The sequence below is a fragment of the Heterodontus francisci genome, chromosome 36 (genome assembly GCF_036365525.1).
Source record: "Heterodontus francisci isolate sHetFra1 chromosome 36, sHetFra1.hap1, whole genome shotgun sequence".
In the NCBI taxonomy this organism is placed as follows: Eukaryota; Metazoa; Chordata; class Chondrichthyes; order Heterodontiformes; family Heterodontidae; genus Heterodontus; species Heterodontus francisci.
In genome coordinates, this window is record NC_090406.1 from 28308869 (window position 1) to 28334199 (window position 25331).

Sequence of the window (25331 nt, forward strand, 5' to 3'; positions counted from 1 at the left end):
ACAATCTCTTCAGTGGGGTAGGCACCCCAATGCAGGTATTGGTTCTGGCTCTTCTCTGCACTGCCTCTAGTTCTTGAATGGCTTCCTTGTGTCTCAATGACCAGAACTAGATACAGTATCTGTTGTATGATTACCTTACAGAGTGATATCCATTTAAGATCTTAGTATGCTAATGAGCTAAGTGCCAGGACATAGTCATGTGACTCAAAGCCAGAGTCACTCTGCTCTTGTAACACCTAAAGGCAGGTTCTGTAAATAGTTACCTCTGTACTGTATATAATAGCTGTGATAAACCTGTTTTGAGATCTTCAACAACCTGGACTCCATGCATTTCATTTATGTTGCATCAGACAACATAAAAGAACTTATTACATGGTGGCAGCTGTGATAAGAAGAGAAAAGTCTAAGTTGAAAACCACAGGTAAAACAGCTTTGAAAACAACCATTCCTATAGCCACTACAGAGAAAGTTAAAAAAAAACTGGCTCAAACAGTTTGAAAAAAAAAGAACTTACCTCAAGCTGTAGATGACAGAGCTCAGAACAGGTGGCAAGTAAATCAGGTAAGTCAAAAGAAAAAGCTCTGCAGTGCTTAAAAATAGATTTTTCATCTTTCAAAGCCTCTGTGGGAAATAGAAATAAAGGGGGAAGAGCCAACTCCTTTTCTCAGGCTGATCGAGGTTGGCGCCATTAGAGGAGACATATGTTAGAAAAAACATGGGAAACCCTGAATACTTCATCCACGCAGCAAAAGTTTTTTTTTAAAAACCATTATATCACTCGAGTGTGAATAAGCACTTCCATTCATGAAGCCACAGTAAAGAAAATATGAAAACCACTCGAGCGTGAAGAATATAAACAAACTCTAGCAGCTAGTAAACAGCTATGCAAACAGACCTTCTTAAGTGCTGCAAAAACAAAGTAAAAAAAGCACTTGAACTGCCTAGTGAACAGCTGTGTAAACAGAACAGGCTTAAGTGCTGGAAGCAGGATAAACACACAGCACACAACACCTTCTCCCGTCAATCAAAGCAGCTAGTCTTAATTACAGACTGTTTCTTAAAGGGAAAACAGTGCAGAGTCATAGGACAAGTCTTAAAGCAAGTTTTAAGCCAAAGAACAGCAGGAAGTTGGATACCAAATTTCCCAGCATGACCTGGAAGGCCATGGATATCCTATCTGAGTTCAAATTGTTCCAACAAAGAATACAATTAAGCTTCACAGACCAAGTAATTGTAGAACCAGGAAAACAGGCTGTGAAAATACTAATATCAGTTGGAAATGAGGGGTTACACAGAATCAACACCTGGATTATCTGATGAGGACCAGAAAGATCCCGCAAACATATGGAAAGTGCTGGAAGATCAACTTCGATTACAAGTGAATTCTCGAATTCACCGCCTGGAATTGATATCCTACAGGCAACAGCCACAGGAATCAATAGACCAGATTGTTAATAGATGCTGTAGTAAGGGCAACAAATGCGATTTCTCAGAAACTGAGCTGCCAGACTGAATAATGGAGCTAGTGATTGTATCGACATACATTGAAGTGTTTCAGAAAGAGTTCTTGGGGGGGGGGGGAAAGAAAAGGTCACAGCATTGATGTGCTGCTGGAATATGGCAGGAAATACGAAGCCATTGTAGCTGGACAACAGCATCTGGCAGCACTAGGTACAGCCAACAGTATCGGCATGATAACCAGGTCGAAAAGAGCAAGCAAGTTGTGGTAAGAGCAGTCTGTCCCATTCACGATGAAATTGCCCTGCATTTCATGACCTGTGCAAGGCGTGCAGTGCAAAAGGACACTGAGCCCGCCCATACAAGAAATGTGGCTCCAAAGACGTGGCCAGAAGTCACTGCAGGACACAGACTAACAGAAGACAGGCACAGCAACAGGGCAACATAAGCAAGGAGAGTGCCAGAGACCTGCATAAACACAAGCCGATACACAGTCTACAGCAAAACAGACCTGAGACAAGACTCAACGAGGAGTAATTCTCAGCCAGAAGACAAACAGGCGTTCCATATTGTAAACCTGACACATCACGTTGATGAAGTCAAACAACTGGAAGCTTTCACCATTATTCACATCACGTGCCCAAAGAAAGCTGGTAAACATACTCAGTGTCAAAATTGACACCAGCGTTACAGCAGATTTCCTACCAGTCCGAATCCTCAATGATTTCCAACAACTTCAGTACATATCTATGATACAACTGACAACTGCCAAGTATCACCCATCCCTTGCAGGGGCAGACTGACAATGTAATGCAGATACGGCAAGTTGGCATGGAAACCACAAACGTTCTACCTTTGTAGACATGAGCAGACCAGCAGTGGCTTGACTACGAGCATGTAATGACCTCAACATCATTATTATCCATGAGAGCATTGCCAAGATCCCTATTACAGCAGAAGAGACCAAGGGAACTAGCATTGAATCCCAGTTCATCCAGGATATCAGTGGTTCTGGTTTGGAAAGTGTCAGACCCTTCTCAGAGATGTGATGCCAACTCGGATGGTGAAAGTTCTTTGTCAACAGGCAGTGTTTCCTCTTGCTCCAGTGACTCCAAAGAAGAGATTGATGTTGTCACTAGTGAGAAGCAAAGGCTGGCAGTGGGGAGCATTGCCAATGGAAATCTCCAAGGACCGGAACCCGCTCGCAAACTTTGACCAGCATCAAAAGGTACAGTCTGAAAATCCAGCAACAGCACAACTATGCTGCACCTTCACTTCTGCTCTATAGAGAACCGTCAACACTACAATGAGCCAGAATGGACAGGTACTTCCATGAGATCAAGTACAGTCCCCCCCAACAAGTCCTCAACCTTGAGCCCCAAGCCTTCAGAGGCGGAGGATGAGGAGAGGCAAAGGACACACAATGTCCTGAAGAGGCACAGGAGGAATGAGTTGAAGGATTGCCTGTTAGCTCTTCAAGAGGAGGTGCCAGAACTCTCCAAGAATGACAAGACCTCAAAAGTGGTCATCGTGAGAAAAGCACAGAGCTTGTTAGCAGTCTGAAGGCAGAGCGACAGAAACTGAATGCAGAGAGGGAGAAACTTAAGAAAGAACAACAACAGATGAGACAAACTCCCCGAGCAAGAGTTGTCAAACAACTGGGACGATATAGAACATAGAACATTACAGCGCAGTACAGGCCCTTCGGCCCTCGATGTTGCGCCGACCTGTGTAACCATCTGACCTACACTATTCCATTTTCATCCATATGTCTATCCAATGACCACTTAAATGCCCTTAAAGTTGGCGAGTCTACTACTGTTGCAGGCAGGGCGTTCCACGCCCCTACTACACTCTGAGTAAAGAAACTACCTCTGACATCTGTCCTCTATCTATCACCCCTCAACTTAAAGCTATGTCCCCTCGTGTTTGCCATCACCATCCGAGGAAAAAGACTCTCACTATCCACCCTATCTAACCCTCTGATTATCTTATATGTCTCTATTAAGTCACCTCTCCTCCTCCTTCTCTCTAACGAAAACAACCTCAAGTCCCTCAGCCTTTCCTCGTAAGACCTTCCCTCCATACCAGGCAACATCCTAGTAAATCTCCTCTGCACCCTTTCCAAAGATATATGGACTTTTGAGCCTCTATACTTGTAAATTTTATATTCTATATTCCGTGTAAATAATTTTGATATCTAATTTCACGTATTTTTACTTTTAGCATACAACACTTATCTTTGGAAATAAGGGGGATGTTGTATGATTGCCTTTAAGAGTGATATCCCTTTAAGATCCTAATATGCTAATGAGCTAAGTGCCACGGTGTAGTCATGTGACTCAAAGCCAGAGTCACTCTGCTACTGTAACACCTAGAGGCAGGTTCTGTAAATAGTTAGCCCTGTACTGTATATAATAGTTAGCTGTAATAAACCTGTTTTGAGATTTTCAACAACCTGGACTCCAGATATCTCATTTATATTGCATCAGACAACATAAAAGAACTCATTACAGTATCAAGGTGCAATTTGACCAAAATATGATAGTGTGGTCATTGCTTCCATTGACTTGCATTCGATTAAGAACATAACAAATAGCAGTAGGAATTGGTCATGTGGCCCCTCAAGTCCTGCTCCTCCATTCACTAAGATCATGACTGAACTTCTACCTCAACTGCACCTTCCTGGCCTATCCCCATATGTTTGGTTATGTAGTTTAAATTTCATTGACATTTGGCCTGGATTTTTCTGTAATTTGGGCGGCACAGTGGCGCAGTGGTTAGCACCGCAGCCTCACAGCTCCAGCGACCCGGGTTCAATTCTAGGTACTGCCTGTGTGGAGTTTGCAAGTTCTCCCTGTGTCTGCGTGGGTTTCCTCCGGGTGCTCCGGTTTCCTCCCACGTGCCAAAGACTTGCAGGTTGATAGGTTAATTGGCTATTATAAATTGCCCCTAGTATAGGTAGGTGGTAGGGAAATATAGGGACATGTGGGGATGTGGTAGGAATATGGAATTAGTGTAGGATTAGTATAAATGGGTGGTTGATGGTCGGCACAGACTCGGTGGGCCGAAGGGCCTGTTTCAGTGCTGTATCTCTAAAGACTAAAGACTAAAGAATAGTAGTGAAACTATCAGCATTCGCCATCATTACTCCTCTGAAACTGACATTAATTTCTGGGGTCCATACATGCGCAGTTAAAGATGGAAATCCAGAAGTTGTTGTCAGCGATTCTACGCTTCCCCATAGGGTGTGCTGTCTATGTTGATGTTGTCCCAGACTGTGATCAATTAGAAATCAGTGAACTGATGAAAACTTGCCCTTTTATGCTCTCAGTCTCGCAGTAAAAACCCTTGAAAAAGTTACACTTTGTTGAATGAGATGTAACTGCATTTTTAATGGCATACTAAATTCATAATTACTGCTGAACAGCCCCACTGGCCCTAAAAGCTAATTTTATATTTGTAGAGTGTCAAATTTCTCCATTATGATAACAAAGTTGCATTTTAAGATTTTTTATAGTTTGTATATATTTCAGCTTCTACCTTAATCCCATGCATTTGTTCCAATCATTCATTTCACTCTCTGTAAAATTTTAATTAGTGAAAGATTAAGTGCATTTTACTTCCTGGTTTGCTGTCTGTGAGAATAGTTCAATGTGATTGGCAGCTTTCCCTTCTTGATGACATCACTGTTGCTGGTCACCTGGACTTAACACCAGAATCAAGCAGATATCAGGAAAGGCCAAATCCACGCCATCCAGCCTCTCGAGTCAATTCCGCAACTCAATTCGATCATAGCTGATCTATACCTCTCCAGACTCCTAGTTTGCTATAATCTGTAAATTTGACCACTTCGCTTTGAATTTCTGAATCCAAACACTAATCTAAATTATATACATTACTCGTCCCATTATGGGGCTGAGAAGTGGAATGAACTTCAATAAAATGGAAGAGAACTTCCCTCCTGCACTCCACTTGCAGTACTGCCTACCATTCTGTTATCTGAAATAATACTGCCAGCTTCCAGGCAGACCCAGCAAAATTCAGCTAGCAACAAGTTAATAGCAGGTCAGGTTCAGATGGCAACAGTATGATAGCAGGATGGATTCAGCCAGTAAAGCAAAGAAAGCCAAGCAACCAAGCTAGCACATTTTTAAATTAGCAAGCTGCAGTTTTTCCCACCAAATGGGAATGCATCCAGTCTTGAGCACTCCAGGTACCTGGCACATGAGCCTATTATGCAATATACCTGATCTGGAAAGATGGGTGGGTTCAGGTGCTTCCGGATAGAGTATACTCCATCTGTACATTACGTTACATCTTTTATGCACATTCGCAATGTGGAGATGAATATCGGGGCACATCATGGGTAAGAGGGGATGAATATGGAAAAGTACTAGCAGATATATAAAAGAAAATAGTACAATCATTTACAAGCCTTTAAAAAAGAAAAGGATGGTTGAAGAGATTGCAGGACAACTGAAGTGGGAAATCAAATCTTTGAGGATGAAGCTATGAAGGAAATATATAATAATTGAACTGAGAATACAGGTGTACTTGAGGAGAAAGCAGAACATTTGTTAGCAATTGCCATGTTTATTCTGAAAAAAATGAACAGAACTCAAGGTGGATAAGTTTCCAAATCCTGTTGATATATGCACTCTAGGCTGTTGAAGAAAATCAGAGAGGAGAAATTGGAGGCTCTGACCACATCTTTTTGATCCTTCCTTCTGCTGCTGGAATCCTCATCCATGCTTTCATTACAATCTATAGAAATGACTTCGATATGGGGACCAATTGTAATATTTCCAAATTTGTGGATGACACAAAACTAGGAGGGAATGTAAGTTGTGAGGAGGATGCAAAGAGGCTTCAAGGGGATTTGGACATGCTAAGTGAATGGGCAAGAACATGGCAGATGGAGTATAATGTGAATAAGTGAGAAGTGATCCACTTTGGTAGAGAAAACAGAAAGGCAGAGTATTTCTTAAATGATAAGAGGTCAGGAAGTGTTGATGTCCAAAGAGACCTGGGTGTCCTTGTTCCTGAGTCACTAAAAGCTAGTATGCAGATGCAGCAAGTAATTAAGAAGGCAAATGGTATGTTTGCCTTCATTGCAAGGGGGTTTGAGTACTGGAGTAAAGATGTATTGCTTCAATTGTATAATGTATTGGTGAGACCGCACCTGGAGTATTGTGTACAATTTTGGTCTCCTTATCTAAGGAAGGATATACTTGCCATAGAGGGAGTGCAACAGAGGTTCACCAGACTAATCCTGGGATCGCATTGTCTTATGAGAAGAGATTGCAGAAACTGGGCCTGTATTCTCTAGAATTTCAATGAGAGGTGATCTCATTGGAACTTACAAAATTCTTACAGGGCATGACAGAGTGGATGTGGATAGGACGTTTGCTCTGGCTGGTGAGACTAGAACAAGGGGACACAGTCTCAGAATAAGGGGCAGACCATTTAAGACTGAGATGAGGAGGAATTTCTTTACTCAGAGAGTGGTGAATCTGTGGAACTCTCTACCCCAGAGGGTTGTGGAAGCTCAATCATTGAACATGTTCAAGACAGAAATCTAATAATACTAACGACATCAAGGGAGATGGGGATAGTGGGGAAAAATGGCGTAGAGGTAGATGATCAGCCATGATCTGTTAGAATGGCAGAGCAGGCTCGGCGGGCTGAATGGCCTACTCCTGCTCCTATTTCCTATGATCCTATGGCCTCCAGACTTGACTGTTCCAGTGCTCTCCTGGCTGGCCTCCCATCTTCCATAAGCTTGAGTTCATCCCAAAAACACTGCAGAGAAATTCCAGGCCTTATTTTCTCTTGATGGTAGCATCCAGCTTATACAAAAAAGAATCGAGGTGAAATGCATAACGCTTTTCAAAATGTTAGTGTGTATTTCTTTCTTTTTCTTAAACAGTGCACACCAAGTTGTGGAACAGGTAATCGACACCGTATTGTACTTTGCAAGAGCAATGATTACACCGTGACATATCCAGCTTCCCACTGTCCTGCCGACTCCAAACCTCCCACCCGAATACGATGTACTTCACAGCGATGTCCGCTCCCTCGCTGGGTAGCAGGAGAATGGAGCCCGGTAATCAGTATAACGTTATAACTTGTTGACCCATTCAATAAAATACAGTTGCACTTTGTACAAATAAGGTTGTAGGTAAACTGAAGATATAAGGTCCCACACAGTAAAGTTTTTTTCATCAATTCAACTCCAGGCTCAAGTGGAAAAGTTGTGCCAGATTTTAAAATTGTGGAAATATTCCAATATTCCACACATGAAATAGTGGTTTGAAAAAAACTCTGGGCAAAATAGGGCCCACTCTGTTTAGTTTTTCTTTGAAGTCAAAAAAATGTTTGGAGTAACCCACCAAGCAAGGTAATAGAGGCAAAAATATTGGGACCATTCAAAATATATCTACATGCTATCATGGGAGAGTTAATGTACTTCAGGGATGGGCTTTGATATTTTCCCTTCCCACAGTTTTCTTAATATTTTTGTATTTTTATCGGACTCCTAAGTTACAAATAACTTTTTTAATTCATTATTCAGCTTTTAAAAAAATGTTTTTGTTACGGTGTCATGTTGGATTACTGTAAACTGGCAGAACATTGATATCTAGTAAATGCTGCATCATTTTAGCGTTTGATATAACAACACAGGAGACAGTGAAATAACAGTGATAGTAGAAAAATGCGCATAGCAGAAGACACAAATTACATACCAGAAATATAGGGTAGCCAAGGGGCAAATAGGAGTGAGGAACTTAAAGTAAATATCAGTGGCGAGAAAGTATCAGAGAAACTTAAGGGACTAAAAGCCAACAAATCCCCAAGACCTGATGGCCTACATCCCAGGATTCTAAAAGAGGTAGCTACAGAGATAATGGATGAACTGGTTATGATTTTCCAAAATTCTTGAGATTCTAGAATGGTCCAACTATTCAATAAAGGAGGGAGACAGAAAACAGGGAACTACAGGCTACTTAGCTTGTCATGTTGTCAGGAAAACGCTGGAAGTCTTAACAATTTCCTTAGAAAATCATAGTGTGATCAGACAGAGTCGAGGTGGTTTTACAAAAGGGAAATCGTGTTTGACAAATTTATTAGAGTTTTTTAAGGATGTAACTAGTAGGATAGATAAAGGGGAGCCATTGGTAAACTTGGATTTCCAAAAGGCATTTTATAAGGTGTCATACAAGATTAATACACGAGATAAGGCCTCATGGAGTAGAGGGTAACTTATTAGCATGGATGGAGGATTGATTAATGGACAGGCAGCAGAGAGTAGGGATAACCAGGGCATTTCCAAGTTGGTAGACTGTAACTAGTGGAATGCTGCAAGGATCAGTGCTGGTCTCAGCTATTTACAATCTATATTAATAGGCTTAGACAAAGAGACCGAGAGTAATGTATCCAAGTTTGCTGATGATACAAAGCTATGTGGGAATTTAAGCTGTGAGGACACAAAGAGGCTGCAAAGAGATATAAACAAGGTGGCGGATGGAGTAGAACGTGAAGAAGTGCGAGTAGAAAAGTGTAATTTTTTTTAAAAGGTGTGAAACTTTTTATAGATAGTTGGGTGAACTCATACAAGGAAAACGGAAGTTAGCATGCAGGTACAGCAAGCAATTAGAAGGCAAATGGCATGTTGACCTTTACTGCAAAGGGATTGGAGTACAAGAATAAGGAGGTCTTGCTACAGATGTATAGGGCTTTGTTGAGACCACGCCTGGAATACTGTGCAAAGTTTTGGTCTCCATCTCTGAATGAGAGGTGATCTCATTGAAACATACCAGATTCTGAAGGGGCTTAACAGGGTAGACGCTGAGGGGTTGTGTACCCTAGCTGGGGAATCTAGAACACTGGAGCACAGCCTCAGGCTGAGGGGTTGATTATTTTAGGACTGAGATGAGGAGAAATTTCTTCACTCAGAGGGTTGTGAATCTTTGGAATTCTCTACCCCAGAGCATTGTGTATGCTCCATCGTTGACTATATGCAAGGCTGAGATGGATAGATTTTTGGTCTCTCAGGGAATCGAGGGATATTGGGAGCAGGTGGGAACGTGGAGTTGAGGCAGAACATCAGCATTGATCATATTGAATGGCACAGCAGGCTCGAGGAGCCATATGGTCTACTCCTGTTCCTATTTCTTATGTTCTGATGTACTTATGAAGGGTCTATTTACCTTAGCAGAGAGGTCAGTGACTAGGTGGCATAGAGTTAAAGTGATTGGTAGAAGGATTAGAGGGGAGGTGAGGAAACATTTTTTCACCCAGAGGGTGGTGGGTGTCTAGAACTCACCGCCTGAAAGGATGGTAGAGGCAGAAAACCTCATCTCATTTAAAAGGTGCCTGGATGTGCATCTGAAGTGCTGTAACCTGCAGTGCTATGGACCAAATGCTGGAAAGTGGAATTAGGCTGGGTGGCTCTTTTTTTTTGGCCAGCGCAGACACGATGGGCCAAGTGGCCTCTTTCTGTGCCATAAACTTTCTATGATTCTATGTTCATCTCTAGAACAGATTTCTCAACTGTTCTCCAAACCAGCCATCCTTTCTCACTTCTTCAGAAACTTCATTGTCCAAGCCCACCCCCACACAAAGTCCTGTTCTCCAATTATGGTTATTAACAAATCAATTGACTCCTTTCTTCCCCGTGCAAAAACTTCAAGACCTGTGAAGCTTGCTGCAGCATGCGGATACAGACAGCCTCAATGATTCCTCTTTTCCAGCTTTTCAAATCTTTGGCTCAATTATGTCATCAGTTCTGTGACCCATTTTAACCCACTAATTCAGAAGGCTAAAACCAGGTCAACCCCACAGCTCCACAACAAACAAAGGCAAAATACTGCGGATGCTGGAAATCTGAATTAAAAACAGCAGGTCAGGCAGCATCTGCAGAGAGAGAAATAGAGTTAACGTTTCAGGTCAATGCCTCACCACACTCTGAATTAATGTCTAATGCATGACACCATTGTGAAATGCACACTTCTGTCCTGGGGTATATTTGAGGCTGTAGAAGATTCAGCTTTCCTCTTGTTGAACAGTCTTATGATGCTTTGCTCCATACTTGCTTAGGATAACATCTGTATTTTGTTTCTTTCCTCAGTGTTCTGTTCAATGTGGTCTGGGTCAACAGATGCGGATGGTTCAGTGCTTGACCTACATTGGTCAGCCATCCATGGAATGTCCAGAGTCCCTTAGGCCTGCAGCCATGCAGCAATGTGAGAGCAGATGTGAAGCTCTTCCCACTGAGAATCCAGAAGGTAAAAACTGTATCTTTTAATCCTGTTACATGGCTCTAGTTCTATCCTTGTAATGTTTATACAAGAAAGTCCAAGTGAAATGTTCTTCAGAGACAATCTGTTCAGTTCTTAGAAGCACAGCTTGGTCTGGAGTATAAACAGAAAATGCTGCAAATACTCAGCAGGTAAGGCAGCAACTGTGGTGAGAGAAACAGAGTTATAGAGTCATACAGAGATACAGCACTGAAACAGGCCCTTCGGCCCACCGAGTCTGTGCCAACCATCAATCACCCATTTATACTAATCCTACATTAATCCCTACCACATCCCCACCTTCCCTCAATTCTCCTACCACCTACCTACACTAGGGGCAATTTACAATGGCCAATTTACCTATCAAACCTGCAAGTCTTTGGCTGTGGGAGGAAACTGGAGAACCCGGCAGAAACCCATGCAGTCACAGGGAGAACTTGCTAACTCCACACAGGCAGTACCCTGAACTGAACCCAGGTCGCTGGAGCTGTGAGGCTGCGGGTCTAACCACTGCGCCACTGTGCTGCTTGATGTTAATGAGTTAATGGCTTGAAATTTACCACAGGCTTTGGGACCCCAACGCTGGGGTGAAAAGCAGGTCCCGAGCCTGCACTTGCTGGTAGTGGCACCAGCTCAGCCATTTTACCATAGGTGGCCTCCTAATTTGCCACCTGCAGGCCTGTCATCCAATCAGAGGGCCGGCAGCTCTGCAGCCTCAGCAGCACCACCGGGAGAGATGGTCAACACTAAGGCAGGCAGGAGACCTTGGGAGCTCGAGCGAGTAAAAAAATTCAGGGGCTGAGCGATGGAGGGGAAACCCCTCTGGGGAGATTGTTCGGGCCAAGGGGGTTGCCTTCCCTGCCCACAGCCCCCTATTTCGACCATGGAAATCTGGCTCTGATAGCAACCCCCCCAACCCCACCCCCCCGGGCTGCCACAGGGAATGCACCTCATTTAGGCTGGTAGCCTCTCCACATGGCAGTGGAGGGGGGTGTACTTCACCGTTGGCAAAATGGCAGCGGCTCCATAAAATGGGAGTAGTGGTTATGACCTGAAATTATTGAACTCAATGTTGAGTCTGGAAGGCTGTAAAGTGCCTCATCAAAAGATGAGGTGCTGTTCTTCAAGCATTCATTGAGCCTCCTTGGAATGTAGGAGGCTGAGGTCAGTGTGGGAGAATTAAAATGGCAAGTGACTGGATGCTCAGGGTCGCACTTGTGGACTGATTGGGGGTGTTTAGCAAAGCAATCACCCAATCTGCATTTGGTCTCCCAATGTAGAGGAGACCACATTGTGACCAGCAAATACAGTATACTAAATTGAAAGAAGTACAAGTAAATCACTGCTTCACCTGGAAGGATTGTCCGGGGTCCTGGAAACGAGGAGGTGAAAGGGCAGGTGCTGCATCTCCTTTGCTTGCATGGGAAGATGCCTTGGGAAGGGGAGCAGGTGCTGGGCGTCATGGATGTACAAATTCAAGATGTCACAGAGGGAATGATCCCTTCTGGACTTTGCTCTGGATGCTTGGTAACAAATTATCCCTGGAAGTAAATGACTTTTTGCAGTTTTGTAATACTCCACTTTTTGCTCCATATATGAATATTTAGCACTGATTTAGGGAACGTCATGTAAATAAGATTTGCGAACTCTTAGTGAAGGGCCAATATCATGAAAACTTGATTGTGAGATTCGATCTGTGTTCATGGTTACCTACATAGCAAGCTCCTCATCTTAATAATGGCTCACTATTTCACTGCCAACTGGAAAGGAATACTTCCCTATCTAGAGAGGTACTTGTACATCTCTTATCAATGACATTGGCAGAGACCTGCCACCAAGGTGGTTTGGACGTCTTGCTGGTGTGATCGGGAGGGCAGAACAATCACATTTCCTTCTGTCCATCCAATTTGCACACCAGACAAATATCATCCGCATAATTCTGACAGACTTTTTGGGTTGGTACACTTAGCAACAAAGGAAAAGCTAGTGATGCACTTTGTGTTCAAAGAATTGCCCCATCATCAATTGAAAACAGTATAATAATATTGAAGTGTTTTTTCTTGGGATCAGGCACCTCTAGAAATTACAGTTCTGTTGCAATTAATAGAGCTGCATACAGGGATGACTGGGCTCCTAATGCTTGGGGATTGCAACTGCCTGGAGGCACTAAGTGCTGGCATGGCAGGCTTTTGCTTAGATTAGAAGTTTCACGTATTTAAAATAGTCATTAATTTTCTTTTTCCCAATGTGACAATGCAGGTATGCTTTGAACAACAAGAAATCTTTTTTTTATATTATAAGGGATGAATTAAAATTTGCCTTTTAGGGATTCCTCAAAAACTAAGAAGCCATCTTTACATTCTAGCTATTAAAATCTTAAAATAGTGTAGCAGAATGCATTCCAATTCAGCTGTTAAAGATAAATTGTCTTCCCATAGAGAAAGTCCATAGAATGGGGACAAAGTCTAAAACATGAATTAAGAAATGGAGATATTCCACTCCTCCTCATGGATTAGCAGTTCTCACACAATTGTCAACCACAAGCAAATGCAATTTTTCAAATATAAAAAATGAGCAGCATAACGAATGTAGAAAAACAAGTATGTATTTTATGAAGGATTAGATTAAGGCCTCTTTATAGTCATATCATGAAATCTTCCTTCAAACTGCTTAATAAATTCATAAGGAAATGTATTGTTACATGTGCAATCTGTAGAGTATTAGTTTACATTTCATTATAAATATTTTTCAATGCAAATTATAGACAATTGTAAAATAATTGTATTCTTACTGCCTTTCAAGAAAAGATTATAGTGAAATTTATTCTGTTGTGTAAAGTCAAATTTCTATAAATGTTGACAAAGTCCTTTATGAATGGTGTTTGTACCAAGGGTGTGCTGCATTAGAAAAAATGTTAGAGTAATAATAGAATCTTCCCTATGTTCCTTCTCAGCATTATTAGTCAAAGCATGTCTCGAAGCAGAGAGCACTGGAATTTGATTTTGGTTTGGTTTCCTCCCACAGAATGCAGGGATGTGAATAAAGTGGCTTACTGCCCATTGGTGCTAAAATTTAAATTCTGCAGTAGGCCCTACTTCAGGCAGATGTGTTGTAAAACTTGCCAAGGACATTGACCTTCAAGAACAGCTTCAAATGAGCAAAATGTTTTACGGAGCAGGACTGCAATGTGGACCAAATGTTGATACTTCGTATTCATTAAAAAGGAGATAGGAAAAAAAGACGTTAATTAGCTAATAACATGAACCAATAAGCTCCACTGTACTATAACAATCATCTCATAGATTTGTCATACAACAGCCAGCAGTGACCATGATTTATATATGTTGCTGAATTCATGGATTCCATCATTTCAGTCAGCCTTAAATGCCAAATATTGGCTGCAGACTGAACCACAATAGATTATTAATACAAGCTATGCTATTGCCCAGTTCTTTTGTGAATTTGTAGGTTTTTTTAATGGTCCAGCAGCTGAGCAAGAGCTGATTCCCCAGCATTATGGATGACAGCATAGCTATATTATGAAAGTGCTGCTTAGCTGTTAACTTGTTCACAAAGAGAATATTTAACAAATTCTGTAAGTGTATCAATTATGGATTTTGTGAAGGGTATAAATGATCTCCATTCTTAATCCATTGATGTGCTATGTGCTGCAAAGATTTGCCAAAAAGCTACAACATTATAACCCCCCAGTGAGCCTTGGCTGCTGTCCATCTGCTTTCTGTACTTTTGATGTTTCCTCGTGTCTCCACCAGTGAATTAAGCTAATTTTTTCAGTACTGGACTGTTTAGACAGTGGTCATTTTTATTCTGGGTTGCACTGCTGAAACAGTCATAAATAAAACATTTAATAGAACTAGTACAATGTAAACCAATATTAATAGACTGCAAGAAAATGACTGTGAAGTCCAAGCTGCTCACTGATTGTTCTGTTTCTTTATTTTATTATTTCAGATTGCTATGTATTTATGGAATCTTAAATTTAAAGTACTATTCACAAATTAATTTCACGTGTATTATGGAATCGTCAAATGGTAGCATTTTAGGAACTAACCAGAAAGATTATGCTGTTGTCACATAAACCACTTTGCAACTGACCAGCTGCAGTATTAGTAGAGCCTCCTGTCTTGGCCAATGTTGGTTTGTTAGCATTTGTGACAACACTGAGATTAAAATGGATGAGTGGGGGACTGGTGTTTGCCTCAGCAATGATACTCAAAAGATTGTTCTTCAAAATTGTGCTAACATTTTTCATACAAATTGGCACATTATCTGCCATATTACATTGTGGTATATCCAAATCATTAAGTAATCTTTAAGATTCTGTATTAGCTCATCTGGTGAAAAATTATGATGCAATATTTAATTGAAAATGGTGCATTTAATGGCCTGAGCATTCAACCCTGCTTTGCTCAACTTGGAAAGTCTGTTGATGACATGAATGAGGTATTCTTCCCATCTCCGACTGAAAGCTGCAATTTCAGCAATATATACCAGTATGTAATCTCTGGCCCCTGTCAAAACAGGATCCACCAGCTGTTGGGACGTAATGGATGTAATCTTCATTCCAAAGTGCCTGGCTGTAAACCTGTATATTCTTGATGGTGTAACAAATACAGAGCATGACTGGGCCTCTGTAATTAGTGCCACCTGTCTTTCGTTAGGGCTGGAGTTGTCAGATACATGTCGCTCACTAGCTTCTCTAGGATCTCCATAGGGCAAGGCATTAGGTAAGCATTAGGCTCTGTCAATCTGTTTAACTTCCAACAGAATCACTTTGTCTTGCCCTCCTTAGGAACCAACACTACCATGAATGCTCACAGGCTTTGGAAAGGTGCAGGCCCAGCAGCTTCTACATTTCCCTACCTATGTGTTTTCTCTCCCTTGTCTGGCATGGGTATACATGTTGACACACAGACCGTATTTGCCTCATATACAAGCTGCTTTGCTCAGCCTGGTTTGTCCAAGAACAGCAACTGCAAACCTAACAACTGTTTCCTAGTTTGATATTTCTGTATGGAAGGTAAAGGAGCTGATGGATTGCCTTCATACATTGAGGAACCCAATTTATCTTCAGATAACAGATCAAAAGTTTCACCTTCCACTCCTACCTTTTGGAGCAACCACAATATCCGGGGCCATTTCCATGCTGGTGAAATAAGTTTTTAGCGTATTAATGTGGTAAGTCCAGTGCTTAAAATGGTTAATTGTGTATGTCTGCCTCATTATTTCCACCTTTCCACCATTATATATAAACTTACCTAGTGAAACTGTTACACTTCACTGGCAGCTGAATATCACACACTGGCCTAACTTTATTTTTGTTTACAGAATGTGGGCATCATTGGCAAGTGCTGGGTTGCTTTTGAGAAGATAGTAGTGGGCCGCCTTCTTGAACCACTGCAAAAGGTTCTGCCACAATGCTGTTAGATAGCGAGTTCCAGAATTTTGACCCAGTGATGAAGGAAGGTGATGTATATCAAGGTCAGGATGGTGTGTGGCATGGAGGGGACTTGGGAAGTTGCAGGTGATGGTGGTGTCTCCATTCACTAACTGCTGTTATATTTCGAAGTGGTGGAGTTCACAGGTTTGGTAAGTGCTGCCAAAGAGGTCTTGGCAAGTTGCTATCCTGTAGATAATACACATCACAGGCATGCTACTCCGGTAATGGAGAGGGTTGGTGTTTAAGATGGTGGCTGAATTGCCAATCAACTACCTTGCTTCATCCAGCATAGTATGAAGTTCTTTAATGTTCCTGCAGGTGTGCCCATCCAGGCAAATGAAGAGTATACCACCACACTCCTGATTGTGCCTTGTAGGTAATGGAGAGGCTTTAGCGAGTCAAGAAGTGAGCCACTCACTTCAAATACTGAACCTCTGACCTCCTCCAGTAACCACAGTATTTATGTAATTGGTTCAGTGAGCTTCTGTCATTGAATGTGATGGTGAAGTGATTTGGCTTTTTCTTCTTGATGGTCTAATCTTTCTAGGTTCCCCTAATTGATTGATTGATTGTTTCTCACAAGATGTTATTTGGAGAGACTGTCACCCCATCACATCTTGCTTGACGGCCAGGCACACTGCATTTTCACTCTGGGACCTAGCCACTGCCTCAATTACTGTGTGGGCTGAGCTTGCTACTATGGATAACGCTACTGTAACATTGGTTTGTAGTCTTTGCTGACTTCAAGCCGTCACTCGAGTCATTTTAAACAGACTCCAGAAGCTGGCTGAGCGTGTCTACCCTGAGGCACAGTCTGGCTTTTGAGCAGAGAGATCCACTATTGATATGTTGTTCTCCCTTCGCCAGCTGCAGGAGAAATGCCGTGAACCACGGATGCCCCTCTACGTTGCCTTCATAGATCTCACCAAACTCTTTGACCTCGTCAGCAGACGTGATCTCTTCAGACTACTAACAAAGATCAGATGTCCACCAAAGCTACTAACTATCATCACCTCATTCCATGACAATATGAAAGGCACAAGTCAGCATATCGATGCCTCATCAGACCCCTTTCCCATCCTGAGTGGTGTGAAACAAGGCTGAGTTCTCACACCTACACTGTTTGGGATCTTCTACCTGCTGCTCTCTCACGCGTTTAAGACATCAGAAGAAGGAATTTTCCTCCACACAAGATCAGATGGCAGATTGTTCAACCTTGCCCATCTTAGAGCGAAGACCAAAGTACGGAAAGTCCTCATCAGGGAACTCCTCTTTGTTGACGATGCTGCATTAACATCCCACACGGAAGAGTGTCTGCAGAGACACATCGACAGGCTTGCAGCTGCCTGCAACGAATCTGGCCTATCAGTTTCAAGAAAACGAACATCATGGTACAGGACGTCAGAAATGCTCCATCCATCAATATCAGCAACCACGCTCTGGAAGTGGTTCAACAGTTCACCTACCTAGGCTCAACCATCACCAGTAACCTGTCTCTCAATGCAGAAATCAACAAGCACGCGGGAAAGGCGTCTGCTGCTATATCGAGACAGGCCAAGAGGGTGTGGGAAAATGGTGCACTGATACGGAACATAAATGTCCGAGTGTTTCAAGCCAGTGTCCTCAGTACCTTGCTCTACGGCAGCAATGCCTGGACAACGTATGTCAGCCAAGAGCAACGTCTCCACTCATTCCATCTTTGCTGTCTCCAGGGAATCCTTGGCATCAGGTTGCAGGACCGTATCTCCAACGCAGAAGTCCTTGAGGCAGCCAACACCCCCAGCATGTACACCCTATTGAGCCAGCGGCGCTTGAGATGGCTTGGCAATGTAAGGCGCATGGAAGATGGCAGGATCCCCAAGGACGTATTGTACAGTGAGCTGGTCACTGGTATCAGACCCACCGGCCATCCATGAAGTCCTGCGACATTGACCACAAGTCATGGGAGCCGGTTGCCAGTGATCACCAGAGCTGGCGGACAGCTATAAAGAGAGGCGAGTTGAAGAGACTCAGCAGTTGGCAGGGAAAGAGACAGAAGTGTAAGGAGAGAGCTGTGTAACAGCCCCGACAACCAACTTCACCTGCAGTGCCTGTGGAAGAGTCTCACTCTAGAATTGGCCTTTATAGCCACTCCAGGCGCTGCTCCACAAAACACTGACCACCTCTAGGCACTTACCCATTGTCTTTTGAGACAAGGTGGCCAAAAAGGAAAAAGGACTGTAACATCGGTTTGCAGTCTTTGCTGACTTCAAATCACCACCCAAGCTTTCTTCTGTAACCACGTTACCCATCATTCGAATCATTTCCCGGCAGAACAGTAAACAGTGTGAACATTCTGTTCAGGACTCAGTTGGTGGTACATTAGCTGAACTGAAGAGATCCAGATTCTACCCTCGAGGCACTGGTGATTCTGCAACCACTATTGCACTAGTGTAATGGTTCACAGAGTATCATGTAAGCCTTTGGTGTGTATATTTATTAAATCTGAGCATAGGAGTGCCATCATCTTCACTGCTTCAGGTATCATTGCCCACCCTATTGTTTGCATATGATTGGGTTCGGTCTTCCTGATTGGGAATTGGACCAGCAGTTGCCTATACTGTGCCCCAAGATCTCTGGTGCTCATAGGGTTTTATTTTGTGGTGTAGTCCTTGGCTCTTTTGGTTTGAGGATGACCCAAGCATCTGATTTCCTATTCAGTCACCTGGATCCCAGCACTCATGAGTTTTCAAAGTGCTCTGTTCATTTGCCTAGCTGTCTCAGGGTCTAGGTCTGCTGGTCAAGCACATAAATCTTTAGATCATCTGAATTTACTTCCAGAAATCAATCCCTTAACGTTAATTGACACGGGCTCTTTTAATTGTTTACATTTGTGCCTCTAGCCACAGTTTTCATCTATCTTCTAGCTCTATGACTAATTGTAAGTATTTTCCACAGTTTTTTATGCATTGGCCTGTCTGCTTGAGGTGTTATTTCATAAGCAGTTTTACAGTTTCACAATCTGGATCAACACAAAAAATGGAGTGGGTGCTTTACCAACCAGCAATGGTATCAGCTGTTCAGACTTCTGGTAGCTGGCAAATAATTAAACAGCCCTGATGAAACCCTCAATATTATCTTCCTAAAATTTGGTGTCAAATTTGATTTAAATAAATTATTCCCAGTAGTTATGGGCTAGATCAACTGTATGCAGATGCACTCTCTGTTGATATTTCTCCACGAGTTGAAAGGCATGTCAGTGTTTCCTTCTGTGTTTTAAGTTGACACTGCTTGTTATTTTCCTCTTCCTCGAAACTGAGATATTCTTTCTCCTCCTTGCATTGTTCCTTTACTAATTTGCTGTTCAGTCCCTCTAACTGATGCATTCATTTTTTTGTTCTTTCCCTCAGCAGATTGTATTGACTATCTTCTACCTGTCTCCATTCTTAGCAACTGTCATGTGCTGTATGATGCAGGTGTGTGACATTTATCATGTCCATTGTTCCACCTTTTATAGATTTGGATTTCTTTTGCTCTAGATATTTTTCACTTCCAGATTTCAGACTACTCTAGTAACTGACTACATCCTCAAGAATGTTTTCACTTGCCCTAATATCTAGGCAATTTTCATAGCATATCTGTGTCAATGAGGAACAAACCTTTTTTCAGATCACTTCAGCCACTGGAACTATTCCATGCCTCCAGAGGATTCTTCTGGTCTTAAGAAAGTGGCAGAATATTCCCTAAATTTCTGTCATTGTTCCCATCTTTCCCTTATGTTATCCTTCTTCCTTGATGGTATGTATCTGTTCTATATGCTGTGTACAATATTCCTAAACATGATCTATTGTTGTTCCATTCATTTCCCCTCCAACAGTGTTGTTCAGTCTATTTCAGTGAGCTCACCCCTCATCACCTCAAAAGATGGCTTTCTAAAGTTGAATGTCTCTATTGAACTGATTTTGTTTTCTATCTTAACCCAACCCATTTCAGTCCACAACGATGGGTCAGAGGAACATCAAGCTGTCAATAACCACTTCCAGTTGAACCACATTATCCTTTTTGATCAGGCACACTTCCCAACTGCACTACCCTTCCCCAAACTACATTGCTTTATTAATTTTCTACATTGCTTTACACTCTCTACCATCTAAGAACAAATTATCTGGAAATTGTTTGCACCAGACACTGAAATGTTACAACGTAGTAAAAAGAAAGTGTATGCTGGCACAGTGCTGTGAATTGTGCCCATTTGATTGGTGAATATGCTGCAAAGAAAACTCGCTTTGGTGAAATGTTTTGAATTGCATTTGTGACCTCTTGATGTCTTAAAAGTTCATTTTGTAAGTAACAACTACTCATTAAGACAAAGCTTAGAAGTTAAAGGAAGGCTCGGGAGCCAATTTTAACTCCTAAGTGTTTTTTTGGATGGGTGGGGTCAGTGCAAAGGCAATTGGCATTGGGGAGATCTGGCGCTTCTTGGCTGCTGCAGGTAAGTGGCAGGGAGGGTCTTTGGGAGGGTCTCCCAGGTAAGAAGTGGAAGGATCCAGGGCAGTGGAAGCTGCAGCATTCCCTGTGAGGCAAAGGCATCTTTTCACTTACCTAAGGGCCTCTTTGTCCTTTCCAGCAGCTAGTGATCTGCTTCAGCCTGACAGGGAAGCAGTGTGGTGACTTCCCTACTCAGACCCCAGTTAAAATTCCAATAGCTCCTATTAGCGTCACAGACCCTCACTTACCGTTTATGCATGAGGCTCCTGTTTCGGTCTGGTGGGCACCTCATCCATTCCCAAAATTGACAACATTAAAATCGGAGATTGTCAGAAACAGAGCAGAAAATAGAGCCACTCAATTTTAGCTGCTTCCCTGTTCCATTCCTGCCCAGCAGGTTAAGTTAAAATTCCCTCCCCTCGCTTTAGATAGCTACAACTAAATTACATTAGTTCTGGTCAGCTTGATTATATGGCTTGAATCCTTGTTCAGCTTTATTTCATTGGCTTAAAAATCATTCTACTTTAGTAACGCAGTAGTTTTATTTTACTTATTGTGGTACTAAGCTATAGACACTACATTTGATGCTTTATTTGTGTTGAGTTAGCTGATCCCAGTTGAGGCAGTAGAGGACATGCCGTAACTGGCCTCAGCATCCATGAATGAAGGGAGTGGGATCATGCTCCAGTTCCACCTACCAGAAAGAAAACGTCCATGAATGTTGGATGAGAATAGAATTATGTTCAGGTGTAATTCTCCACAGTATTGAATAATCTGCTGACAATAACAGTCTGTGCATAAAGAAGAACCATCCATGCCCAGAGAACAATATCCCAGCGTGAATCACAGCCTTCAGAAAAATTGTGAAGGATGAAAAGAGAACAAGTTCAACTGGAAAAACATAAAAGTTACATCAATATTCAAAATATTATGACATTGTGACGCAGCAAATCAATTTGAACCACAAAGTATGTATGGATTCCCCTTGCAGTAATTATAGTCTCGATTTGGCCATCTGTAGGAGACATATCCTTAGAGGTTTGAATCTAATCAAGCATTACAGGCAGATGCTTCTGTTTGACTGTATATCTGCTTTCTTGAAAAACTATGTATAACATGGGGGAAGGCATAAGGTGAGAGACAATAACCTGGAAAATAGAAGGAAGGAAAAAGTGGCATTTTATTTTTTGGCATTCATTTTATATTGCCAGGTGTAAATTGTATTTAACTTTTATGTGGCCTAAAGGAAAACATCAAGAATAAAAATGAAGCTTCAAAAGAAAAAATGTCTTTAATGATTTTAATAAATAAATTTAGTTTAATTTTTTTTTAAACTTATGTTTGTGATACGATAAAAATGGTGCCCTACTTCTCAAACAATCAGTTAAAACATTCTGCACAGTGTGCTTCTCAAATATGAGGGTCTTCTGCCACTGTAATATGGAACCGTTGTAATAAACCACGGATTTAATGAAATAATGCAGGATAAACTTCGATTACCTCTTGTGTTTTTCAGACTACCTTCCAAATGTGCTTTGGTCTGTCACTTTCATAATGTCTCAATAAAAGTGATAATATTCGTATATAGCCTTGCATTCATTATGTTAAACTATGCGAGATATTCTTTGGCTAGAATATTACCTCACTTCCATATTTGTCCAGTTTTTAAATCACACCAAATATTTTGGTGTATAATATTGGACTGGATTCCATAGGCCCGCCGCCAAAATAGGCGGCTGGCAAAAAATATGGCAGCCCACACACACGGGGTGCATGTCATGGAGCCACCGTAATTCCAAACGCGGTAGCTCATTAGCATAGCCAGGGCGGCTGCGGCTGCCACCGCTCCCCCGCCACAATAATATGGAGGGGTTGAGTGAGCTATCCCCGGCAATGGCGTCCAGCGGCAATACGCACCCCTCCCCACACCCCTCCTCACCCCCCACCGCCCCACTACCATTCCCGATGTCAAGGGCTCTATAAAATTCAGCCCATTGTGTTTTGTGGTATTTTGAGATCTTTAAGCATAACCCATTAAAATTTTAGTCCTACAATACTAAGTTCCTGCTGAGATTCCCATGTTAAAATGCTCATACTTGCCTGTTTTGTTCCAGGTATGTGGCATTCAAAGAGGAGTTTAATTGTTAATTTTACGACTTATCTGCCACATTAAAATCGCTCAATGCCTTTTGAAAAAAAAGTCTTTTTCTTCTTGGTGAGGGTTCTGAAAGTATCAGTCGCTGACGCCGTTGGGCAAAGTCAGATGCTTCACACACCTGAACAGAGTCAAGGGGTCAGCATGGTTTCCGGTGAGAGTCTTCTGTCAGCTCAAAACACAGCAGAGGTGTGCAGAGTAGTAGTCAGTTACACTCGAACAACCTTTGGATCTGACTGCCTAGAGAAAGCTGGATAGTGTAAGCCAGGTAGGTTTGAAGGAGGTACACAGAGCTGGAACCATCCAAGGAATGGAGAGGCAAGGAACAAGATCAGACAATCCAACACAGGCAATTTACAGATGACAGAATAAGCTGAGGAAGTGTCCACTGGTAAGGAAGCGTCATTGCTTTCCAGTAATACGCACAGATTAAGGAGCTATCTCTCAGAGCAACTTATTTCATCAACACTTCACAAAAGACCCATGCAGAGCAGAAAGCCCAAGCTGCCATCACAGTGGCACAAATGGCACCTCCATTTACAGGGATATCTTCTGACCCTGTTGAAGGATGTAAAAAACCACCTCCTTCCCATGAAACTCTCAAGAAAGGCAGCAGGCAATCACCTGGCTTGCTTCTTCAACTATGGTAACAGGTACAAGGAGCACGAGGCTTAGTAAGAGACTGCCACTGTAAATTGTCATTAAGGGAAAGGACTGGGGAAAGAAACACTAGACCAAGCAAAGATGACATTTCTGTCATCAAGGAATTAGATACTTTTGCCCTTGAACTCAGTGTTGGAGTTTCCTTTATGTTATTACATCCTTCTGCTTGAGCTTATGCTGGATGTTCATTCATGGTAAGTAAAATATTGCAATGAGTAATATGTTATTCAGCATTAGTGTAACAGTTCATGGAGAGCATGATACAGGAACACTTGTCTTGGGAAGGGATCATAAATTTTAAACCAATTAACTGTCCAGTAAACATTGGCAGATTTCCCAGGCGTGTTGCTGCTCAAGTAGAATTCCAAATTTGAAGGGTCTGCCTTATTAATTTTTTTGGGTCACTTTGTGAACCTGTTACATAGCGATTCCTCTCTGAACATCAATATTAGATAGCATGCACCACAGAATTATAATCCTGGAGATGTACAGCAAAATCTCCCAGACCAATCCAAACAGTGAACTCTTTTGACTGAGCTGGCTGGCTGTTGGCATCCTTCCATCTATGAAAGATGATGAACAGGCAGCAAACAATCCATTTTGGTGGGATGTCTTCTCTTGATGCACCTTTGCTAATGGCTGCGAAGGCCAATCCTTGAGAGGCAGGTTATGCCATAAGTGCTGCACGTGAAGCTGCCAAGTGACGCTATGGGTTGTTTTCGGCGTTGGCGCCTGTTGCCAAGCTGCTGTAGCCACTGTTCGTTGTGGTAGTGCATGCCAGTCCACAGGATGTGTCACCATTTCCCTCTTTTGCCCGCTAGTGGCTCCCAGGTCGATGTTTAGGGCCTTCGTATCAAGCTAGCAGACATCCTTGAGGCGGAGCTTTGGGCACCCCACTACTCGTCTGGCCCCGGCTATCTCGACATACAGAAGGTCCTTGGATATACAACCATCTTCCATCCTGCAGACGTGTCCGATCCACTAAAGCAGCCTCTTTTTATTTAGTCCCACACACTTGGGAACTCTGCCTGTGAGAAGACTGCTGCGTTTGTGATTTTGTCCTTCCAGGATATACCCAAAAGGCACTGCAGATAGTGAAGATGGAAATTATTGAGCTTCTTTTCCTGGTAGCTGTAAATCACCGATGTTTCACAGCCATACAGCAAGCTGCTGAGAACACAGGCCTTATAAACCATCAGCTCGGTCCTAAGGGTCAGCTTGGTGTTATCCCATGTGCGTTACATGAGTCGGCCAAACCTTTGTTTGTCAAGAATCTGTCTACCTCTGCCTTAAAAGAAATTCAGTGACCCTGCCTCCACTGCTCTCCGGAGAAGAGAATTCCACACACTCATGATCCTCAGAGAAAAAATTTCTCCTCATCTCTGTCTTAAATGGGAGACCCTTTATTTTATAACTGTGCCCCCTAGCTTTAGTCTCTCCCATAAGGGGAAACATCCTTTCAACATTCACCCTGTCAAGTCCCCTCAGGATCTTATTGAAACATATAAGATCACCTCTCATCCTTCTAAATTCCAATGAATACACGCCCAACTTGTCCTCATGAGATAACCCGCTCATCCCAGAATCAGTCAAGTGAACCTTCTCTGAACTGCTTCTAATGCAATTATATCCTTTCCTTGACAACATTGCATTTGCCTTCTTAATCACTTGCTGTACCTCCATTCTAACTTTTTGTGTTTTGTGTACAAGGACACTGAGATCCCTCTGCACCTCAGAGTTCTGCAATCTCTCTCCATTTAAATAATATGTTGCTTTTTTATTTTTCCAGCCAAAGTGTACAAGTTCACACTTTCCCACATTATAG

At 42.3% G+C, this 25331-nt stretch overlaps 1 protein-coding gene across 1 annotated transcript in view; it reads left to right on the plus strand.

Moving 5' to 3' along the window:
• adamts10 (ADAM metallopeptidase with thrombospondin type 1 motif, 10) overlaps nucleotides 1-14672 on the plus strand; it is a 202042-nt gene extending 187370 nt beyond the window's left edge. Inside the window, exons 24-26 of the mRNA XM_068016396.1 lie at nucleotides 7391-7567; nucleotides 10592-10748; nucleotides 13785-14672. Coding sequence (XP_067872497.1) covers nucleotides 7391-7567; nucleotides 10592-10748; nucleotides 13785-13894 — 444 coding nt within the window. The 3' untranslated portion in view covers nucleotides 13895-14672. The remainder of the gene's footprint in view (nucleotides 1-7390; nucleotides 7568-10591; nucleotides 10749-13784) is intronic.
• The last annotated feature ends 10659 nt before the right edge of the window (nucleotides 14673-25331 follow it).